Raw genomic sequence first — 22,966 nt, 5'->3', positions numbered from 1 at the left:
CGTTTAAATGTAAATATATTTGTTGTAATACTACTTTAGTAAAATTCTAGTGAAACCGCCGACCTGCCTTGAATGTGCGAAGCCTTTAATGACAAAAAGTTATAATAGGAAACATAAAAATGGCACGCTTGCTGTGTTATTACTTCTTTTGTTTTGCTATGGAACGTGACGTAACATTAAATTAAAAAGATTTCAAACTTCAATTCAAATTAGGAAGTGTCTGTACTAAAACAAAAATTATTTTCGTCACAATAAATATATTATTTTTTTCTATCGAAGAAAAATGCTATTTATTGTTTATATATTTTATAAAAATATTAAATTCTTGTTTTTAATTTCAATGAATAATGTGGCTTTTAAGTTATGTTAACTTAGTTATAAGTAAATTTTTATGTAGGCCTCATTGTAATACACATCAATATCAACGAATGCGTTTGTTTAAATTAACTTAAAAGTCAAAATTATTAAGTTACGCTACAGTTACCCTCTTGCTGCTCTCTAACTGTAATTAAAAATAATTAACATTAATTAAGTAAATTCACTCGTACGTGACATTGGCGAAATAATCGATGCGCTTCGGGTACAAATAAAAATTAGTTACTAATAATGTAATACAAATTATAACCTCTAATTAATTATTATATTAAAACTTCTTGCTTTTTCATTTGTTTTATCCATTTTCAAATTATTCTATGTAATTTAACATGAGTCATCACATACAGAGGGGTGATGTTTCTGAAAAATTTTACGGTTTTACACGCAAAGTTTTAATTTATCTCTATTACTTAAGTTAACTGTTTACCGTTCACACATAATACTTAAAAAGTTCAAGATTAAAGTCAAATTACAAGCTTATACACTAGTAAAATAATTAATATATCAAACCAATTAGGCTTTAATTACAATCAGAATATTTGGCTAACTGAGCAGACTCGAAATTATATCTACCTATATATTATTCGATATATCGAATACAAAACTGTCCAGCAACAAATGTGTAGGTAATTTATAAAAGTATTGTCCTTTAGCCAATATGTATTGCCAATTTATTTTTTTCGTATACATTTACATATTTTGACATATTAAACAAAGGTAATGCAAATAAATTCCTGACGCCTTAATGATGCAGATGAAAACGATATCATAAAATTTAAATTGTCATGATTGCTTGCATTTAATTTAGTTTGAGCGTACCTATCCGCTGTAGACAAAACGGACACAATGAGTCACCGGAACAGATTCGAAATTCGTCCGGACCTCACGTGTGTTGGACGAACGAGATTTGAATACTGATTACTCTGATTAAGGCTGATCGTCCATGTTGCATATGGCGCCAGACGGTGCCATTGCAACGAAACTCTTTTCTTACATGTTGCTTATATTGCTGCCATTATCACGTAAATAGTAAGAATCAGACATGCGAATGAAACTATTATGACATGCGATATCGATCGACGGACGATTTATATCGCAGTGTAGCGTCTTACAATCTTTGGAGGAACGACATACCACCAGACCAAAAGCTAATAATAAATTACAATTAATGTTATTGTTACATTGTTCAATAATTTGGTTAATAAATAATTCTTGTCACGTATTTACTTCTGTATTGTACACTGTGAGTTAGTGAAAGGCGTTAATGTAAACGATGTGTACTAAAAAATCTTACAATATTATACTAATATTAATTGTAATTACGTATTTCATTAATGTAACTTCACGATGGATATAATATCAAATGAACTGAAGCGTTATTTTTATACAAAGTGTAAGTGTAAAATAAACATAATTGTTTATTTTTTTATAATATTTAGTGACAATTATATACATATGAAAATGCATACCCTAGTAATAGTAATAAAACTTGTTTGTTTCCATTTCTTACCTTAGACAACAAGTCTTTTTTAACATTTCATTTTATGTTTGAAATTATATAACCAATTTTATTTCGTTTATTATATGAAAATGTTTGAAGATCATTTGTTTGTTGAATTTCATCTAATCCGTGGCGGAGTTTTTATATCATCAATAACTTTAATACATTTTTTAAGTTTTGTTTGCTATTTTAATATCACATTAATTTGAAGTTTCAATTACCACTAAAATCAATTGGGATTCCTTATAGTAATGCATCCGACACACGTAATTAGTAATAATTGCAAAAGCAACCAAAGCCCGTGTGTAATGTTTTCATGTCTGCCTGTTCTATATTTATCCTTCAAGACGGGGTTTCCGGTTCGAGGATGCCGCTCGAAGCCCACTGCATCGTGTGCATTATAAATAAAAATTTATCTGGCACAAGTGTGAACTTCCTCATAAAATTGCACTGCTATGTTCGTGACATTGATGTATTATGGGATACTGTTAATCATATGAAATAAATTGAGCTACTTTATTATAATGATAGTAGAAAGTGTTATGATTGGTACCTATGTACAAGCAAACAAGTAATACTTCTTTATTCGAAATATATTTATGAATATGTTAAATAAAAGACTCTTTTTACTTTTGAATCGTCTTTTAACAAAAGTTCATATGTGGTCTATTACATAACTGATAAAATTATTTAGTAGCTAACTTGTGAGCAGTTCTTTATAACTCTACACACACATTTACTAACCCAAAACCTACGCACACAAGTGTGTGTCATTTAGTTATCTACTAATAAAAAGATAAACACCAACATCATTTGTGGATTAAAATATGCTTTGTATTCATTTTGAACGTAAAATATGACGCACATTTACATCATAATATTAATACCTATACATATTATTTATATGTAATTATACTTATCAACAACAAAAAAATCTAATATCCAAAAGCAAGTCATATACTTTCAACAGATAATAATGTTAAGTCAAATAAAATACATTCAATAAAATATCTGAACTTCTCAACAAACGTCAAACGTGTGTCATATTTTCTCATCGCAATGGGAATGTCAACTGCATGCCGATTGTCTTAGTATGCCCAATAAGGTTGAGGTCCTATATGATTGGAATTATGCGGAGGTGAAGTTAAAGAAGACGCAAATTATGTGTTTATATTATCAATCAATCATGAGATTTATATCATGTAACAACAAAGGGAATTATTTTTCTATATGTCTTAATAAATACTAAATAAATATTTTTAATAAAAAATAGCTTAATAGCAATCAAACTTACTGTCGGCACTCATGTTTTTTATGGTATAGGTTGGCGGACAAGCATATGGGCCACCTGATGGTAAGTGGTCACCATCACCCATATACAATAAAGCTGTAAGAAATAATAACTATTCCTTACATCGTCAATGCGCCACCAACCTTGGGAACTAAGATGTTATGTCCCTTGTGCCTGTAGTTACACTGGCTCACTCACCCTTTAAACCGGAACACAACAATACTGAGTATTGTTATTTGGCGGTAGAATAACTGATGAGTGGGTGTGATACCTACCCAGACGGGCTTGCACAAAGCCCTACCACCAAGTAAACGTAAGTATGTATATACGAGTCTCATGTTATTGATTTAATTTTTTATTAAAGTATTTAACAACAACAACAGCAATATGTCAAGGGTTGAACACTATATTTTACCCCATAAATAAAAATTCAAGGAACCGAATAATATTTGTTATCGCTGTCTGCGATCTTCGGGCGACTAACCCGTGATAATTACGAAATGTATTTGGGTCAGTTTATATTCGATGAAATATGAAACGTTTGTACGTTACTTCAAAGAAAACGGATTAATTTCGTACGATTGATAAAATGTTTTATTATCATAAGGAAAATAATACTATTTAATAATATCCGTTGTACGAAAATGATTCGACGAATGAGTTTTTAGTGTTATTGATGCATACAAAATGCAATTTGTCGTAACTGTAAGTACTACCGTGTATACAGGTTAACGGTGGTAAGGCCTTGAGCAGGTCAGCTTGGGTGGGTGCAACCCACTCATCAGTTATTCTACCGCTTCATTATATGTAAAGAGAAATATAATATAAAATAAGCAATAAGATGTATTGATGTATACCGGTTTCAAAAATAAGTGAGATTGTGTGAGGCCGAGATGCTGTGCGGTCGGAAAACTCCTTGCTAGTGTCTTTGGATGATGACCTCTTACCATCGAGTGGTTCGTGTACTCCAAATTACAAAAAATAAATAATAAATGACATGAAAAAAATGTAAGAACTCTTCTTTGCGTGAAATAGATATTCGAATTATTTCGATAACAATTTTGACGCGATGCCGTCGAAAATGAGTGGACAATGAATCAGTTACCTCGCAACTTTCAAATGCAAATTCTAATTACGAACCATGAACGACTGAATTTCAGATTGACTAAATTTAAGAGCATAATTTGCGCAGCGGATATGAAGTGTAATTGAGAATTGATCGTTTTAATTATTAAAGAACTTATATTACCCGATACTACAAATTTTAAACACACACCATAATTAAAACAGACTTTTAAGGAAATGTAAGTGATGCATTCTTCATTTATTACAGTTTGGCTAATGTCGTAAAATTTTATTTAATATTATTTACATTGATAGCAAGCTAGTAAGCTAAGAATAACCTTAACTAGATATGTATGAAAAGTTAGTAATAGTTATGATTAGGATAATATATCATTAACGGTAGTGTTTTGTGCAAGGCACTCTTCATTTATTCTACCACCAAGCAGCAGTACTTAGTACTGTTGGGCTCCGAAGGGTGATATCATAGGCTATATCATATACTAAAACATTATCAATTAAGAGACAGACATCAAAAAAAAAAATAAACTTCTTGATTATATCCTCGTACAAAATACTTAGGTATAATATAAACTTAAATTACTTTGTCTTTGATGGCTATCATTGAAATAAAAACGCTTCTTTTAATAATGACCTTGATCTAGATAGGTCCTATATCGCTCCTAAAATCTAAAATTATTAATCGTAAGAATTACAAATAAATTCTATTTGATATGTTAAATTTCAAAAGCAAAAAAAATAACCTTTCCGGTTAAGAAATTCAACTATGTACCCAAATAAAATAAAATAATTATTATAATGGTTCCAAATCAATTGTCTAAAAATGCAACTAAATGTGTGCTCGAAATATAAATGGCGCTGATATCGCATAGCGATGCTAATTTAGGTCAATGACGATGAGTTACTACTACTGTAATTGCAAATGAAATTGTTAACAATTAAAATTTTTGTCCACATCTATTTCGTTTTGATTATTAAATAATATATATTACACTATCTGTATTGTAATACTATATAAACTATTTCATCTACTCAGTATAAGCCCGGCTAGCTCAGTCGGTAGAGCATGAGACTCTTAATCTCAGGGTCGTGGGTTCGAGCCCCACGTTGGGCGAAACATTTATTTATTTTATCTCAACATTTTTTTCTAGATATTCATTCAACCTCAAGAGACTTCTGAGCTATGATTTATTCAAATTTCATCAGTACATCACAACTTTATACATTGTAGTTGTTAAACTACGTTGAGTTTGAGAAAGTTTCTAAAATCAACTTAGGTAAATGTTGCCGACAAGTTTACGACAATATTTAAGCAAAATTACATCGTCTTGTTAATATAAAATCAGATTTAAAAAGAAAAAAACAAAGATTTTTAAATCTCGAAAAATAGGTTAAGGATATCCAATATTTAATGGGTTAATTAAGTAATCTTTGCTAACGAAGCATACCTTGCCAATATGAGCTATATCAACACCGCTATAGTGTAAGTAAGTATATAAATATCGTAGACTCTAATTACACGCCCATTCACACTTGTTGCTCAACTGATAGTATCTTACGTAATTCGCTTATCGCAACGAAATAGTTAAGTACTTCTCGTTTGAACGTTGAATAATAAATACAGTTACAAAAAGCTCTTGTTCTTCCGACTTCGCTTACACTCGTCGGGTTTAATATTACTCTATGCATTGACTACTAAATGCTATAATTTAGGGTTAGATATTGGAATCCGTATTATGATATCCTTAAGTTGTTTGTTTGTTGAAAGAACTGAATTTGATGAAATTTGATGCGAAGCAAAAGTGAACTTGGTGGTAGGGCTTTGTGCTAGCCCGTCTGGGTAGGTACCACCCACTCATCAGTTATTCTACCGCCAAATAACAGTACTCAGTATTGTTGCGTTCCGATTTGAAGGGTGAGTGACCCAGTTTAACTACAGTCACAAAGGACATAACTTCTTAGTTCCCAAGTTTGGTGGCACATTGACGATGTAAAGAATAGTTAATATTTCTTACAGCGCCTTTGTCTATGGGTGATGGTGACTTACCGTCAGGTGGCCCATATGCTCGTCCGCCAACCTATACCATAAAAAAAATATCTTCAAGCTACGTTTTTTGACTAACAAGTGATAACTGATCCCTTAAAACGTTGTAATACAAAAATAAATATCGTATAGTTACACTACGCTGCAGTGGTTTCGATATTGCGAGCATTTATGTCGTTCATTGAAATTTACATTAATCGACGGGATTAAAATTACTCCATACAAGACTCAGGGTATAATATTTGAGCTTATATTAATACGATCCGCATAATTATTTCTGTGAGATGTTTACCGACAGCAGTAATACACAGTTTAGATTTGTTGTATCGTTGTACTTCAATCTACAGCAATGATAATCGTGATTGTTTAGAAATATAGATATGTAAAAATAATTACATCGTGATGTAGACCATTTTTATTTATTTTTTTGTTCAAAATAAGACAGTAACGATTTCTTTTAAAAAGATACCTACAGCTGTTGCTATAATAAAGTTTTATTGTTTCTCAATACGTTCAATAAAATCAATTTATTATGTATAGATTTCTGATAAGATTGATTTACGTTTACATATTAGGTATACATATTAAATATACAACAAATTAAATATTAATTTTATATTTTCAGTATGATTTAAAAGTGAATTTATACTTATGTAACACAAACAAGAAAATGTAACATTGTGCTTGAAAAAATGAACATCGAGATAGGCCTTTATTAGGTATTTTTAAAGAGACTTCTTTGTTTTATCCAAACGTAAAAACGTTTTAAGTAAAAGCTATATTTAAAGCTGTTTACACATGTAACGTTTGAACGCCATCTAAAAACCCATGCACTCAACAAAAGATTTCACCGTTCAAGCTCAGTTACATACATTTCTGTGAAAGAAGTAGTGTGAGTTTCGGGACAATGAGTGCAGAGTTCATAGAAATTGCCCCTTTTAAAAATCTCTTTTATACTTTACAAACGGTTTTATAAATATGTGCTTTAAATTTTTGTGTTTAAGGTTCAATATTGTACTATACAGGTATATTTGACAGTTCGAGATTCGAGTCATTAAACGCGTAGTATAGAAGTGGTAAGAGTACGCGGTTAACAACGCTAGTTTCCGCGACAGGATGGTCAATTAATTTTCAACTACTATAAATTGGGGACGAAAGTGATTTCAATTAGTGCCATTGCCTTAACTAAAATGTCGATGGTTTGCGGTCGAATTAAAGCGTAACCGCTGCTGAATTCTGCAATTGTTTAAGAACTTTTGTAACGTAGTAAATTGACCAGTTATTGTGAAATCATAAATCGAATGGAGTTAAACTTATGTAATCGTTTCATTGTTCGATACAATTGTTTTTAATAAAATCAATTTATATTATTCTTATGTCACTAAGCTTCAGCTTCTGAAAGGCTGATCAAATCATATTGAATGATTTGACTTTAATCTGAATGATCATTAGTCGGCGGCAGACGATGACGTTATAGGCGGCCAATGAGCATTCAATATGCAGTAGTCACATTAGTTAACCTGACTTTATTAGTTTACTCATAAATTCAGAAAGGAGTTGTTATTGTTGTAGTACCTAAGTAACTTATGATATTTATTTTAATTAAAAAATACACTGTCTTGCATGAAACAGACATTAAGTGGTCTTTGAAAGAGTGGCGAGATATAGTTGACAATGCAAAACAGTCTGATGCAAAGGTAAATAGGATACATGATTATTAGAGTATAAACTTTAAATTCCACGTAATAAGGGCTACAGGTACCGTAATTGTCTAGTAAGACAAAGTGTGCACTTGAAGCTAACGATCCAGACGAACCTTTGTTTGCAGCACGGTAAATGTCACTAGCATGGATGATGCACAGGCAGGAAACCTGTCGTGTCCGCGGATAGGTCTCGTCTGCTTGAGAACAACATTCGTAAGGACAGCATAGCAAACTTTTTAATCTTATTCGTATTTGAAATATATAAAAAGTAACGGTATGGTCGTATAATGCATACCGACGACAAGACTCCATTCAATTCTGAAAAGATTCCAACGAAATTGGAATCTTTAACGAGGATAATATTACCCAGGCTGCGTACTAAATAAATATAAATGAAAAACCATCACGCTCAAACTTCAGACATGATTTGAACATTGATGTAGCTCTATCTTCTAAATATCTACATAATCTCGTGTCACGTGATAAGTGCAAATTTCTCTCACAGTACGAAATAATGTAATATCAGCGTCATTTTTTTTTCTTTCTGTCATGTATTTATGAGCAAACTGTGAAATATTCCGGAACTTACCACGAATATTAAATTGTGTCCTTTGACAAGCAAATATATAGATCTGCTATCATTTTTATGTCGTGATGTATTATTATTACAAATTGTTACTGTTCTAGTTATATCGTAACATATCATAGATAAATGCGGTGATGAATTTTGTTGATTACACCATGACGTCTTAACTATTCAATCTTTCATCACGTATTTCTGCTCACACGTGGTCAGAACAAATGCACCTGATTCAGCACTTTCACACGTGGGAGAAACCGTGGGCGGAATCTAATTTTAAGTAAAGCATGAGAATGAAATGAATTAAAGGAACGGAAACAAATGCCAGCGACCGAGATATTAATATAATAAAGTTGTCCAAATCAACAAAAACTGCCCCGTGGCTATCAGGACTTAATAGTACCGTTGTAAGCTCATTTAAGCCTCCTATATTTATACTACCATCTGATCCAATAGCATTATCATCCCTGTGGTCCCTCATGTTCCATTCGATCAGTATTGAATATATCGAAGAGGTTATGATATGCCCGTTAAGATAATTCGCTTTTCACGGAATTGCCTACCATTTATAAATTTTACATTTTCCGTGATTTTCACTTTCATAAATGTTGGAAAAGTGAATTAACCCAACACATTTTTAGAGATGGTATGGATGTAATATTCAACGTGAATTTACTTAATTTGTCTGTTTTAAAACTGTGTCTCACATCAGACGAAAATACAAAAATTTATTGCGCCATAGAGGACTGTTAAAATTGTTAGTTGGGCTCGAAAATTAAGCTTCGTGTGTTTCGTTATTTTTCATTTACCAAATATCTTGCGTGTTTTTTCTTCTTCCATATAATCTATTTCCAGCAAAGTTCAGTCATTGCTAGTTTAACTTGCAATTTAAATTACTCATCTTCTTTACTGCTACACATCAGATATTGTCATTTACCAGTTAGCGTAATATACAGATGACTTATCATGCTCTTTCAAATAGTGATGTACAGTATGTTAACATTAACGCACTCGATAATCTTTATCTTACTGGTATAATTGATTTATACGACAGCTGACGAGCAGAACATCAGAATATGATACACTAATAAATAAAATTTTAACAAAAAGAAAAACCGACTTCAAACAAAACACTATTTTAAAACAAATGAATATGCACGAAAAAGTAATAAAAATAATTGCGTATTCAACATATTTTTTAGAGTCTTCCTAAGTTAAATGAAATGAAAAATATTAGACTACTTAAAAGTCGATTAACGATTATATCATGTAGTTATAATTATTGGTATATTTGGAGCCGGTGTCAGCCATGGTGCCCTTGCCCCAACAATCAAAAGAAAGAAGCGATACGAGCCCCTTGATTGATCCAGTATATTATTGTGTAAAAGGTAATTTGTAAAAAACATATTTGTTAAAGTATTCTCGTATTGTTTTTTGATAGATATACTGTAGGGTTTTATTGGCTGACACCGACTCCAAATATAACAATAATTATAACTACATGATATAATCGTTAATCGACTTTTAAGTAGTCTAATATTTTTCATTTCATTTAACTTAGGAAGACTCTAAAAAATATGTTGAATACGCAATTATTTTTATTACTTTTTCGTGCATATTCATTTGTTTTAAAATAGTGTTTTGTTTGAAGTCGGTTTTTCTTTTTGTTAAAATTTTATTTATTTTTTGATTTTAAGTGAAGCTGATGTTGACTAACTTATTTTTTTTTAATATGTATAGATTAAGCGTTCCGTTTATATGACTCAGAAACTACTTCGAGGACAATTTCAAAGGAAACTTGCGAATAAAGCAAAAATAGACTTTCGAAAATGCGGATTTAATACGTCACGCGGCGTAAACTACAAGGATCCCTCGAAAGAGCTGTAATCGAACTCAGCAAAAAAACTTTGAAAAAGACCAACTATATTTCGTACATCATATGACATCACATCACATACACAAAATTTGATTAAAGATAGTAAGAAATTCTGCCCCATATCGCACCCTAACTGCCAGCCGTATAGGAGTTCCAACACTACATAGTATAAAACAAAGTCGCTTTCTCTGTCCCTATATCTTTAAATCTACGCAACGGATTTTGATGCAGTTTTTTTTAAAAGATAGTGTGATTCAAGGGGAGGGTTTGTGTATATAATACATGAACAATATAGTAAAGAAACACTGATAATTTTAGAAGTTTGCGATGTGATGTCGTATATAAACAAATTCTGTAGTATATTTAGTATCAGTATTGCACCCGTGCGAAGCCGGGGTGGGTAGCTAGTTGATTATAATATTCGACTATGATAATTACATAAACATAAGCACATTACGGAAGGTGACTCAAATATCCAAATAACCTATAAATAAAAGATTCGACCGAGTATCGCTAACGTGCTCCTCAGAATTGTTCCGTTCCCTTCCGTTCCGTTACTTTGTCATGGATCCTGTGCTCAGAACCTTACCAAACTTTCACCAAATTACCCTTGAAGTATATATTTTATAATAAAAAAAGAATTATCAAAATTGGTTTACGTGATTTTCAGTTATTCACCTATTTGTCGCGCATATACATAATGCAAATTTAAGACTTATGTCGTTTTCACATGGATACCATCATCGGAAAAAAAAATTAAAAAAATGGGACCCCACGGGAAGCACTACCTTTCAAACAAAAAAAAAAATTATCAAAATCGGTCCACCCAGTGAAAAGTTATGAGGTAACAAACATAAAAAAAAAAAAAAAAAAAAAAAAAAAATACAGACGAATTGATAACCTCCTCCTTTTGGAAGTCGGTTGAAAACACTGCACACCGTGGATTAATTATGTTAAATATATACAGTTGATTTTTAAATATTAAAACATATAACTGTACAGTATATCAAGGTAATTAACCGATGCGTAAATATGTATTTTTTGCATTTCAAAGTGTTGCCACAGGAAAAAACACGTTTGTATCTGTTATATTTATCGATTGCATTAATACGTTTAAATGTATGAATAATGTAAACGAAATAACAAATGGTTGGTGTACCTAATGTTCATAAATGCTTATAAATGTCAATCAAAGCACCACACACGACTTTTATAGGCAATCTACAATCAAAAACACTCATATAGCAGCAATGGAATAACGCAACGCGATGGTCTACTTATCATTCATACAACTACATAAGTTTAGAACAAACTCGACCTACTTGTACAGGAAGCTGCTAACCATCGCCGTCGTAACGTGTTTAAACTGTAATTAAATTTAGTTTAACTTTGATTTAACTTATTTTGTTTTTGTAACGGTTCATTAAAAATTGCATATAAAGAAACTCAATAATTTATTGCTTTTGAAACTTTCGATCGGTTAGAAATAATTTAACACTAACATTCGTCAAGCTAAAATAATTTCATGGACTCGTCAATATAGATTATATTATTATATTTATGGTATTAATCCTTTTATTCCAATTTTGGTCACGTATTTATTAATCTGGGCTTGTAAAACGTCAATAGCTCTGGGTTCAAACTAGGGACTTACATAGCTAGGTGCTGTGTAAATCACTTCAGCTTTGAGACTTTTATGTAACAAAGTTTTGATAAGCATAAGAACTTTACAACTATTTATGATTAATAACGATTCATAGAAAAATTAAATTGATCTCTTTAGAAAGAAGTGTCAATACAATGGAGAATTTACCAATAGACGGGCGGAAAAAAAAGAAATTATATTTATACACATTACGTCCGTAATCCGTATACTCGTCACTACATAGCGGGTTGGAATAATAATCTAGTAATTGTTATTTATTATTTTAAGTATTAATATTCTAATCAATATACATATGGAAATAACCTTGGAAGTCAATTAAGTAGAATTACATTTTTATTAGGAAACCTGCTATTGGAATACGTATATATTTCAAACAAAGTGATTTTTATCAGCTTTGATTCGCTATTGTTACATGTACTGCACCAGATGTTTTATGGACAGATGTTTTCTTTCACATTCATAAATTGAATTCGACTTCAATTCAAAACTTTAAAATGTTACCGTAGTTTCGTTTAGTAGTTATATAGCAAACTTATTTAAAAAAATAGAAGAGAAATACTAAGTGAGTATCAAAAACGAAATAGATGACAATTTATCACTTCCGTTTTAAATTCGCCGGATTTTTCATTTCTAGCTGTCCCCGTAATAAATGGACGTGTCTTCCCGGCCATGGAGTGTTAGAGGACGATGGAACCTCCCACTCGTCACTTAGCCCATTTATCTCGCGAGCGGTCCATCCGTCTGTCACTGTCAGTAATCTAATACGACACACTAGCTTTTTGTCCCCATAATAGTGGCACTCAGAAATACGCCTTAAAATGGCCGTTAATCCGTCAATATAAAGAATCCTTTTTAAAGGATAGGTTCCACATTCCTGAGATAAAAGGACATTGAATGTAAACGGGAAATCAGCCGCTTATTCATACTCGAATATAGCCACAATTAGTGTTCGAGTTGTGCATCTAAAAAGCACAATATTACAACATAGCCGCCTAATAACTCTAATGCAGGTTAATTGGAACAGCGTTGTTGAATAAGCTCCCACTGTTCTTCAAAAGAGACCCTTTGCCCAGCGGTGGCAAATTTGTAGGCTACGGTTCCCTTTTTATTAGACATTTATTTTATGAAATGAATTTTTGTTTAAATTTAATTTATATAATGTTTTTGGCAAACTAAGGCCAAGCTTTAACCACATAGCTATAAAATTTACAGTAAAACAGATAGATAATCAATAAAGATGTTAAATACCAGTAGCTGAACTTATATATTTAATATCTGTATTGTTAAAAAGGTAGAAAAAGTAATACTTGTATAGGATGTTTATTCTATTTCCTAAACATATTTATCATCCTCACATCGTCTCATCAAAAACTTCTTTTGAGAGAAACATCTGCAGCTATATCAATAGAGGTCTTCCCATTTCTTTTTGGTATAACAGATAAGGATGCAGATAAGCAGACAATGGAAGCTAATGTATGCATTCAGTTTCCGGCAAGGGCCAGACGAGACAATTCGTTCAGTCCTCAGAATACATTGTATACAACTTTGTATGCATGTCATAACCCTGCTGTTTCAACGTATTCTATTTTTATAAATTAAAAAGTCTTAAATTAGTCTGAATTGTTTGATTTTTTATAATTAAATCCAAGGATGTCTAAAGTACTTACCGCATTTTTCTCAATGTGTGTACTTCGGGCCGAGCGTGATCTCGCCGGCGCGGCTGCACTCGTCGCCAGCAACATGAACACGAGTCCTATCACGGCCACCACTCGCACGTGCACACCCATTGTCCTCCCGAAGGCATCCGTACACTCCTCCGTCTCCCGCACACATTTAAATTTCAAATCGGCGGCTCGCCTTGCACCACCATATCCGTCGACCCGTACCCTCTGTCTAATCGATCCCTTTCCGTATTCGTCTTCGTTCTTGTGCAATCCGTACTCGATTAAGGAACACCGTGTTTCGATTTGGCATCCGTATTCACTCTTACATTTTACACTACTAACTAAATCAGTCGAATCATTTACCTCTATATCCTTGGAATGATTTTCACTCGAATTTTTTGTATCGATGCGTAAATGTGATTTTTGCATTTTCGTTTTCGTGTCGTTTCCTCGTGCTATTTCTTTATTGACCCCCATATTTAGCGGTTTACTTAGAACGTATTAATTGTTAGTTTTAATCTTTTCAACTGTGCTACATTACTCCGGATTAAAACAAGGTCAATGATCATTTCAGTTTGCAGGCAGTGCCAGCGATATAGAGCTGTGCGCTCATCCAGTGCTACAGCGCAGAGCACTTTATCGACAAGTTTCCTGATACCGTGTTCCAGATTAATTTCTCTGTGGACGGGATGCTATGTTATCAAGCAACGTGGGCGGCGTGAGTGTTTGTTTTACACTTATAATATTCTTGTATGCACAAGATATCGAAGCGATTTTCTGCAACAAAAGACAACGCATGATAAATGAAATCTGATAACGAACGAAAACAAAGGTAGGCACTGTTTTCGAGTATGTTAGTTATATGACAGCTCGTGGTTTACTTTCTTATAGGTTAAGTATTTAATTGAGTAATAATAAACGTTATCTGAGTGAACAGAACAAGGCGTTCATTGAATAATAAAAATATTACGGAACAGGACAAGAAAGTTGTCCATTGATAAGATGTCTATATAAACAATGTCAGTAAGATAACGCTTGAAGGACATCCTCACATAAATCTTCATTTGTAATGTCCAATAATGATATATTTTAAATGCCTGCTGGTATTGCAATAAATAATGTACTCATGATTAAGACTAATTCCACAATAATTTCCTTCTTAAATACCGAGTATTATATTATTATTAATAACAACTTGGTCAGACAATATATTATATAGACATACAAAATATGTTTACGTTTCTTTAAACAGTTTATAAGCGATCCATATAAACATATTTTTATGAGACAAACTTAAAGGATATAGGTTAAAGAATAAAGTTCCTAAAAAATTACCAGCGGTTTCATTTTCTAATTCAAGTACTCAGATGTTTTCTAATTTTTGTTTTCATTTTCACTGTTCACGGGCTTGGTGAATAGACATGTTTATTATTTTCTTATTATAAAAAAATAAAATAATTGTGCTATTTTTATAGTTACATCTATAAAAACATTTATTTTTTAAAGAATATAAACAGGTTTTTAATTATTTACGCTTTTATATTCCCAATGTAACGTTTAAAATAATAGTCATCATAACAAGAATCTATTGAAACACAAGATAACAAAATAATATAAGATAACATTCAGAAATATATATCAATAAGAAGTTTTTAATTGCAATTTGCCCATGCGGTTTCCGTAACCATTAAACACGGAAAATAACAACCGGTTAAATTATTAATCAAGATCCCTTCAAAGATAATCTAAGTTAAAACCGGGATAAATACAAGTTGACAAACCCTTGATTGGCTAAACTACTGTTAATTCTGCTTATTCTAGATGCTTGCAATTCCGTCATCGCCTTGAGTTACTTTTGATATCTCACTTGCATCGAAACTTATTATAGGTAGAAAATATAGGTTTGAACTTGCTTTCTGTTCTGTCTTTATTTTTAAATAATAAAAAGTGTTTCCATAGGCTTGCATTATATAAATTATAACAGAATTGTTCTATTCAATGTCCGTCTATTTGTATGTGTACAAATAAACTTTTAAATAGATTTAAGGTAAATCGAGACGATTGATTTATGTAAATTAACATTTCAGGAAACTAAACTATAATTTCATTTTTATACACTCGTAAATTAAATGCATACGATTACCCAAAATATAACGGTTTTTACCCACTGTCTACTGTCTCTCCTTTAAGATAGATTTAGTTCTATTTTAAAGGAAAATTACATTTAAAAAGTTTGGCCTGTGCACAAATTCAAGTGAAATAATTCGCAAACACCACGCAGGTACTCATATTTAATGAGAACAGCTCGAGTAATCGTTGGTTTTGAGGTGATAGTACTGTTACGTTTGTATTCAAGTGTCATTATTCTACAATTATTTAAATTATATTTAATGTTTTTGGCTATAGGTAAGCAATGTTGTTCTTTATGGGTAATCGTATAAAAATGTAGGTTTACAATATATGTATATACAAAAATAATTATCACATTGTAGACCGTTTCTTTATAGGTTATTGATGTAAGTCAGTTCGGGATAAGGTTTTGTCGAGAAGAAACGGCAAGAAGTAGAAACTTAACTCAAATAATTAATTATAATTTTACTTACATTTGACAACATCACAAACATTACTTTGATCCCAATATAAGTAGCTAAAGCACTTGTGGATTATCAGAAGCAATGACATTAGACCCAAAACTACATAGAAAAGTAATTAACTTTTTCTACATCGACTTGCCTGGGAATCGAACCCGGAACGTCGAAGTGGCGTACCCATGAAAATCGGTCTACACACTACTGGACCACGGAGGTCATCTATTACTAATAATATTAGGGAAAATCCAAAATTAAGCTGAACATGTCACTAGTGACAACAAAAAAGCCGTTACTCAAGTGCTCTAACACCCAATTGTGTCAATCCTCTCAATTAATTACAGTTACATTATTTTATTGGGCCTATTGATTTTTATTTGCTCAGCAGAACGTTAAGAGAATGTCATTTCCTACTTACATAAATCACAATTCAAGTAATGACGACTGTCTACGTATAAATTGGCGCCTCTAGTCTTTTTTTATTTCATGAGATTTTATGGCGTTTATTGTTATAATATGCACGTCAACTAGGAATGGACATTAATGATTATTTGATTCTTGATATTATTTGCCATGCGTTGAAGCAGAAAGCTGCCCAAGAGGAGATAAGCTGTTAGCCCAGCAGTAGGTCATTTATAAGCTGTTACTTTTGTTTTCATTTCATTATGTCTATATAAATCATTAAGTAACAATTTTCATCATTATATGGTAAAAACTATACATATGTATCAAATACAGATTTTCATTGAAATATTGTAATGGCTTCGTATATTAATTTGGAAGGATTCATTGATTTGTATCCAAATAAAAAAAGACAATGCATAGTAATACCTTCTTAATTATTATTTTTTTAAATTATCATTTATACTTCGTATAAAATGTGTTATCTTTAAAATAATAACTTTTTTTAAAAGCTAGTAACAGAACGAACTTTGATGAAAAAGCTCACGTAATATTTCTCCACATAAATAGGCTTAATTTACATTTATATATTGAATCAATTTGTTTTCTTAAGCAATAAAGCTTGAGTTGCAGGATGTCTGTTTGAAATATGTCGAAATAAGCTAAAATAAATGTAGGAGTTCCAGTCGGCGGATCATGCTCGGCACAAGTTAAAAGCAAGTATGAACTAAGTGTAACTATTTATAAACTAACCCCGACTCAATTAAAGCATTGGAACATATTGAAACAAGCGTAACAATTTTCATCTAGATAAAATATGCACAAATATATTAATTTATTTATTTTATTACTTTAAAGACAAATACTATATTATATTATATACTGCAAATTTTACATGAACAAGGTTCTTAAGAAGTTTAAAGCGCAATACAAAATAGAACACTTACGTTTTCTTAATTCGCTCTACAAATTTGCCGCAAAGAAAACCACGAAAACAAAACAACTCCCCCTATGCTGAGCGCTTCCTTTCGCTTTCATTCGACAGAGACAACAAACATCCACAACGCTACACTGAAAGCACTGCTCTACAAAACTTTACACTAAATATTGTATTATAATTCGGTAATAAAATGTATTACCTAGTTTTCATAGAAGACAAACCGTAAGTATAAATAGGCCACACATAAAATCGTATTAAAGTTAAGATATAAATTTATTTAATTTGAAAATCACGGACTTATTGACGATCGCATTCAGTCGGAATATTTCGTGAGCAATAAAAGTGTCCATGAGCAAAGTGCTCGGCACGCGTTCGCCGCGACCACGCGCGAGTCGGTACTAAACTTCGAATTGTGAACTTCGGGTGAACGGAACGTAGTGCATGCGCCTTCGCTTGCGTTGTAGTCAACATGCACATGTGTGTGTGGCGCTTTGTGGGTTATTATTGTCGACACAATGAAGTGTGTACAATAAGGGGCAATTTCGTCTGATTATTTCTTTCGGTTTAGCGTTGCGCCTTTGTTTAATGCCTGAAGCCTGTATGGTCTTTGTGTGCAACTAAATTAGGGGGAAATTTATTTATCGGTAATTTGGTTCGAACAAATGCAATTAGCACGGCGCGCAGTGGAAAATAAAATCTTAGCAATCTAGTTTTTTTTTACCTTCGAAGAGCTCAATCGACAAACTATATATTTTTGAGAAAGTATACATGTTATTTATGAAAATTGAAGTGAATTTACCGAGTCCCCGGAGCAGTGTCTAGACATCAAGCAGCGTTGGAGCTTACAACTAATCTTCTCACACAGTTTTAGCAAAACTGAGCTGCATGTTGTTAGACTAAATTTATATTCACATAGATATAGTTTTAAATCTGTTTCATAATACAACACCTATTACGAGAATAATGTATGCTTTATTATGTATTCATGAGCTTAAACAAGGCATCAAATCAACGATTTAACTTTGACATAATGATATATATATTTTAATACTATTAGATAAATATTAAAAAAAAAACTATATAAATTACTTATATATACATATACAGTGTTTCAAAGAAAATACATACGCGCACACTTGTAGAGATTATTCTTGAAATAATTATACGAAACAGTAAAGTTTAGCTTTTCAATATTACGTATTATTAATAATGCTATTATTATGGAATATTTATATTATAACTGCTTAGACTTTTATAACGGGCAGGTCCTATAATTGCTTCATATTGTATGAATTATCATGGCCGTTTTCGGACTAAGCACGTTCCCCCGTGAGGTTTTCCAAGCAAACTGCTTAAACTAGAAGACGTACCCTAAATATGCAATTCATATGTAAGATAGTATGTGTACTATATGTTTAAAGCTGTAGATCTACTGATAGATAATTTCGCAGTACTAAAAGATGAAACCCCGAACAGTTGAAATCCAAATTAAAAATATAGTACAAAAAACGCATGTAAATTCCTAGAAAATATTATTCCATAGTCATAAATTTAAATCTTTTATAAAATAGTACATGAATAAATAAAGCAAAATAACACAAGAGTATACAGATGATGACGAAAAGCGTGCAGCTAATACTTGCTGACTTTCAATCAAATTGAAATTATATTTAACTAAAATCGCTTTATACATTAAATGTTACAAAAAATAGCAACAAAAGTAGTTACTCCTTGTACTGAGTTTCTAGCTGGTTCTTCTCGGTAGAATCTACATTTCGAACCGACGGTTGCTTCAAGCTTCTTCTTCTTCTTTTAAATCGTCATATTAAAAAAATATAATAAAATATTTTTTTAATATGACGATTTAAAAGTGTTGTAAAATTATACTTAAATAAAATATATTTTGATTTTAATTTTGAATAATTATTATTTATAACCTATATATACATACGTCGATGTTAATTACAAAAGATAAGATTATGACTCTGATTTAGTGCAGCGCTAACGGAATCAACTGGAAATGTCCTTATTTATCACAGATCTCACATGCCGTAAAGACTTACGAACGTGAATAAACATCCGATTTTGGTATTTGCCATTTACGTAAATAGCTATGATTAAACGTTATTGTTCAACGAGGCCTACCTGTTCTCCAAACACAGTAATGTATGTGAAGCTGCCGCATTTACTTGTGTTTAGATGCTAGAAATTATTTTTTTAATTACATCTAAATTGACTCACAATGTTTATTTTATCTATAAATATATTCGTATTTCATTCATTTATTTAATACAATAAGCAGTTAAAACTTTAAAATTATATAATTATAATAATTAACTTTAAAAAAAATTATAAAATTATAATAATTAACTTTAAAATTATAGTCAATTTATAAATAGACAAGGAAATATCTGGAGGTTATTTTTAAAGCTTACAATTTTTAAATTTAGAAAGTAACTCGAAGATTATTATCCTATCAGCCAAGTTGCGACATATTCTGAACCAGAGTGGTTAATAATTTAAGGTTATAAAATATAAATAATTTTAGAAACTTAACTACTAGGCCATTAATATGTTTATATGTATTAACGTACAGAAACTATGATCGTTACGAATTTCGCTTTAATTAAAATCATTAAGTAAAATTTTAAAAAAGTTAGTGTGTTCGGTTATACCTCAATACGTTAATATATGGCATAGAATTTGATTATGAAGTGAACCATACCACCATATAAATTAGCCTAGGGTGTTTTTTAATTAATCATAAAATAACATTATTATAAAATTGAATGAACGCTGAGCGAAGCGGGTGTAACAGCTAACTATAATTAATCAAATATTTTTAACGTGGTTACGAACAGGCATTTTTCAATTATTTTATGTATTCCCCATATAAATAAAATAAGAACAAAACAAATACAGCTAATCTTCATCATTCGGTTTTTAGGGCAACATTTATGCCAAAAATCCTTGAATTTCAAATTACATTTCTGAAATAACTAACAGTGTTTTTATTATTTAATTAGTTTCTTCATCAGAGAGTCCAAATTCAAATTTATATATTAATATCGGTAATAATGGTATTCAGATCATGATTCTCATATCGCAATACCTCGGGCGAATGCCGTTCCTCTCTGCATTATAATTTCAAACCGCACAGCTGATTAAATTATATACCAACTGGTAATAGTAATTAGCAATCGAAACATATTTATTATTCACTAGTTATATCTGTGGATTTCAAGTATGTGTTGGATATTTAAAAAGAGATTTGGAAAAAACAATCCTTAATGTAATAATAAGTAAGAGATGTAATCATTTCTATACCCAGAAAAATCAAATAGATAGACAATATTTATAAAAAGTTTTAATTGTGTTATTTTAACAAAATGTCAGCTACTTTAAAAGTTTGCGTGGGTTATATTGTGATATTTTGTTTTAAAAATCAAGATAACCAAATATTAAGAAAGAAATATGTGTCCCAAACACGCATCAATTATATCTGACTGACTGTTTCTCGACTCTTTGACTGAAACTTTCTGTAGTTTGTATTAACTTATACATATAAATCGATTATATGTGTGCTTACTTTATCCGTATCATCATCAGTATCACGCATTGGAAAAGCGAGCAGTATAGCAGCGAGTGGCATAACCTATAAAACTGCAAGGAAAAGGACCAGACCAGCAGAAAGATTTTGACTAAATCTTCTATAGCTTCTATTAATTTAATAGTACTAATCAAAGTATAAGATACTACTTATATAGTATTTATAATAACAAACAAGCATAATATTTGGTTATGCCATTTAATGATTATTTCTCATTGTTCACGATAACAACGGGACGATGGCTGTATGTAGCTGTTCTAGTACTGCTCCTCAGGCGTGTACATTCATGGACTTCCTCGCCTTATATGTATGTAACAATTTCATGTTGTTTATTGCGACCAGTCATGTGAAACTAAGTGTGGAAACAAGATAAGTTAATATTACTCGCAACTTCGTCTGCTATTATGATATAAACTATGTTATATATGAATATGATCTATAGTGCAGAATACCTACCAATGATTCTTATATCATAATATGTAGAACTCGTTTATATACATATAGAATTTGTTAACATAGATAGTGTTGAAATGTAATTAAAATAATCTGATATGAAATGTAAAACAAATCGAAATCGTTTTGACGTTAAAATGTAATCGATTTCAAACTCGATGGTCAATTTTTTTTTAATTTTGTTATTTAAAAAATCAAATTACATATGTATTGGAAAATCATTAAACACACATTATTTGTAAACAGTTCGAATAGAGTGGGAACATAACACAATTTTTCATAATCAACATTATTATGTTCGTAAATCAGTTATGAATAAATTAAACATCGCACCTGGGTTCGTGGGCCATTGACCAAACCATCCATTAATTTCCATGTCGAGATACCACAGACGGAAACTAATTAATACAAATACATATCTTATTACACTATTTAGTGCATCGAATCATCCCGTATCAGTAGCTAATAAATTAATCATATATATTTTTTGTATAATTTGTAATGACAAATTAATTGAGTATTGGAAATACCCACAAAATCGTGTCTCAATAAGGTATAAAACTTATTCCGTGTTTTCCTGTTATGACCTACGTCAATTTCATTATCTTACACGCGAATAAGGATGAAATTGAGCGTTAGACTGACGCTCGCCCTGCTTTCATTAAGTTCTTAATAAATTCTCGTTGTACCTATACCATATACGCGACGGAAGCGTTTAAATATAATAAGAAAAAACATTTATAGGCCCAAAAGATAGTGTCTTGTAATAAAAAATACAAATATATTTATTAAGAGTTAAAGACCATATAAAATATAAATGAAATATCGATGTATCATGTAGGTTATATATGATTTCAATAATTATAATCGCTCTCCGCTATATCCACGTCACAGCGTGTATGCGTGTATAATATTTGTGTTTCTGCGACGTCGATGAGTAACACGGGAACACACCAAAACGCAACCTCAGTCATTTCCGAGTACTTGACCTACTGGACGGCTACCGTTACATACGTTTGATGACTAAGTGACAGGTCAATAGTTTTTTGCATGTTCTTGAATGCGAGAAATTTATTTATTAAAATTTTTTGCTAATCATACGTTTTTGTTATGACGTGTTTCGGATGCATCGATTTACGTTTCATTTGCTTGTAACAGTGTACTGTGTTATTTTATTTTTAATAATTCAA

At 31.4% G+C, this 22,966-nt stretch overlaps 1 protein-coding gene and 1 non-coding gene across 3 annotated transcripts in view; one reads left to right on the top strand and one right to left on the bottom strand.

Moving 5' to 3' along the window:
- The window catches only part of LOC124534494 (matrix metalloproteinase-2-like), a 153,586-nt gene extending 135,466 nt beyond the window's left edge, over positions 1 to 18,120 (bottom strand). Inside the window, exons 1-2 of one of the 2 annotated variants that reach the window (XM_047110396.1) lie at positions 17,721 to 18,120; positions 13,787 to 14,560 (exon numbers count right to left, since the gene is read on the bottom strand). In XM_047110396.1, coding sequence (XP_046966352.1) covers positions 13,787 to 14,260 — 474 coding nt within the window. In that variant the 5' untranslated portion in view covers positions 14,261 to 14,560; positions 17,721 to 18,120. The remainder of the gene's footprint in view (positions 1 to 13,786; positions 14,561 to 17,720) is intronic. The other variant, XM_047110397.1, reaches the window with a different exon arrangement.
- Trnak-cuu lies at positions 5,292 to 5,364 on the top strand. The gene has a single exon. It is a non-coding gene; the product is annotated as a tRNA-Lys (tRNA).
- Positions 18,121 to 22,966: the final 4,846 nt, after the last annotated feature.

Source organism: Vanessa cardui, chromosome 12 (assembly GCF_905220365.1).
Source record: "Vanessa cardui chromosome 12, ilVanCard2.1, whole genome shotgun sequence".
NCBI classification, from domain to species: Eukaryota; Metazoa; Arthropoda; class Insecta; order Lepidoptera; family Nymphalidae; genus Vanessa; species Vanessa cardui.
Note: the sequence above shows the minus strand (reverse complement) of the source record. Positions and strands in the feature narration are given on the sequence as shown.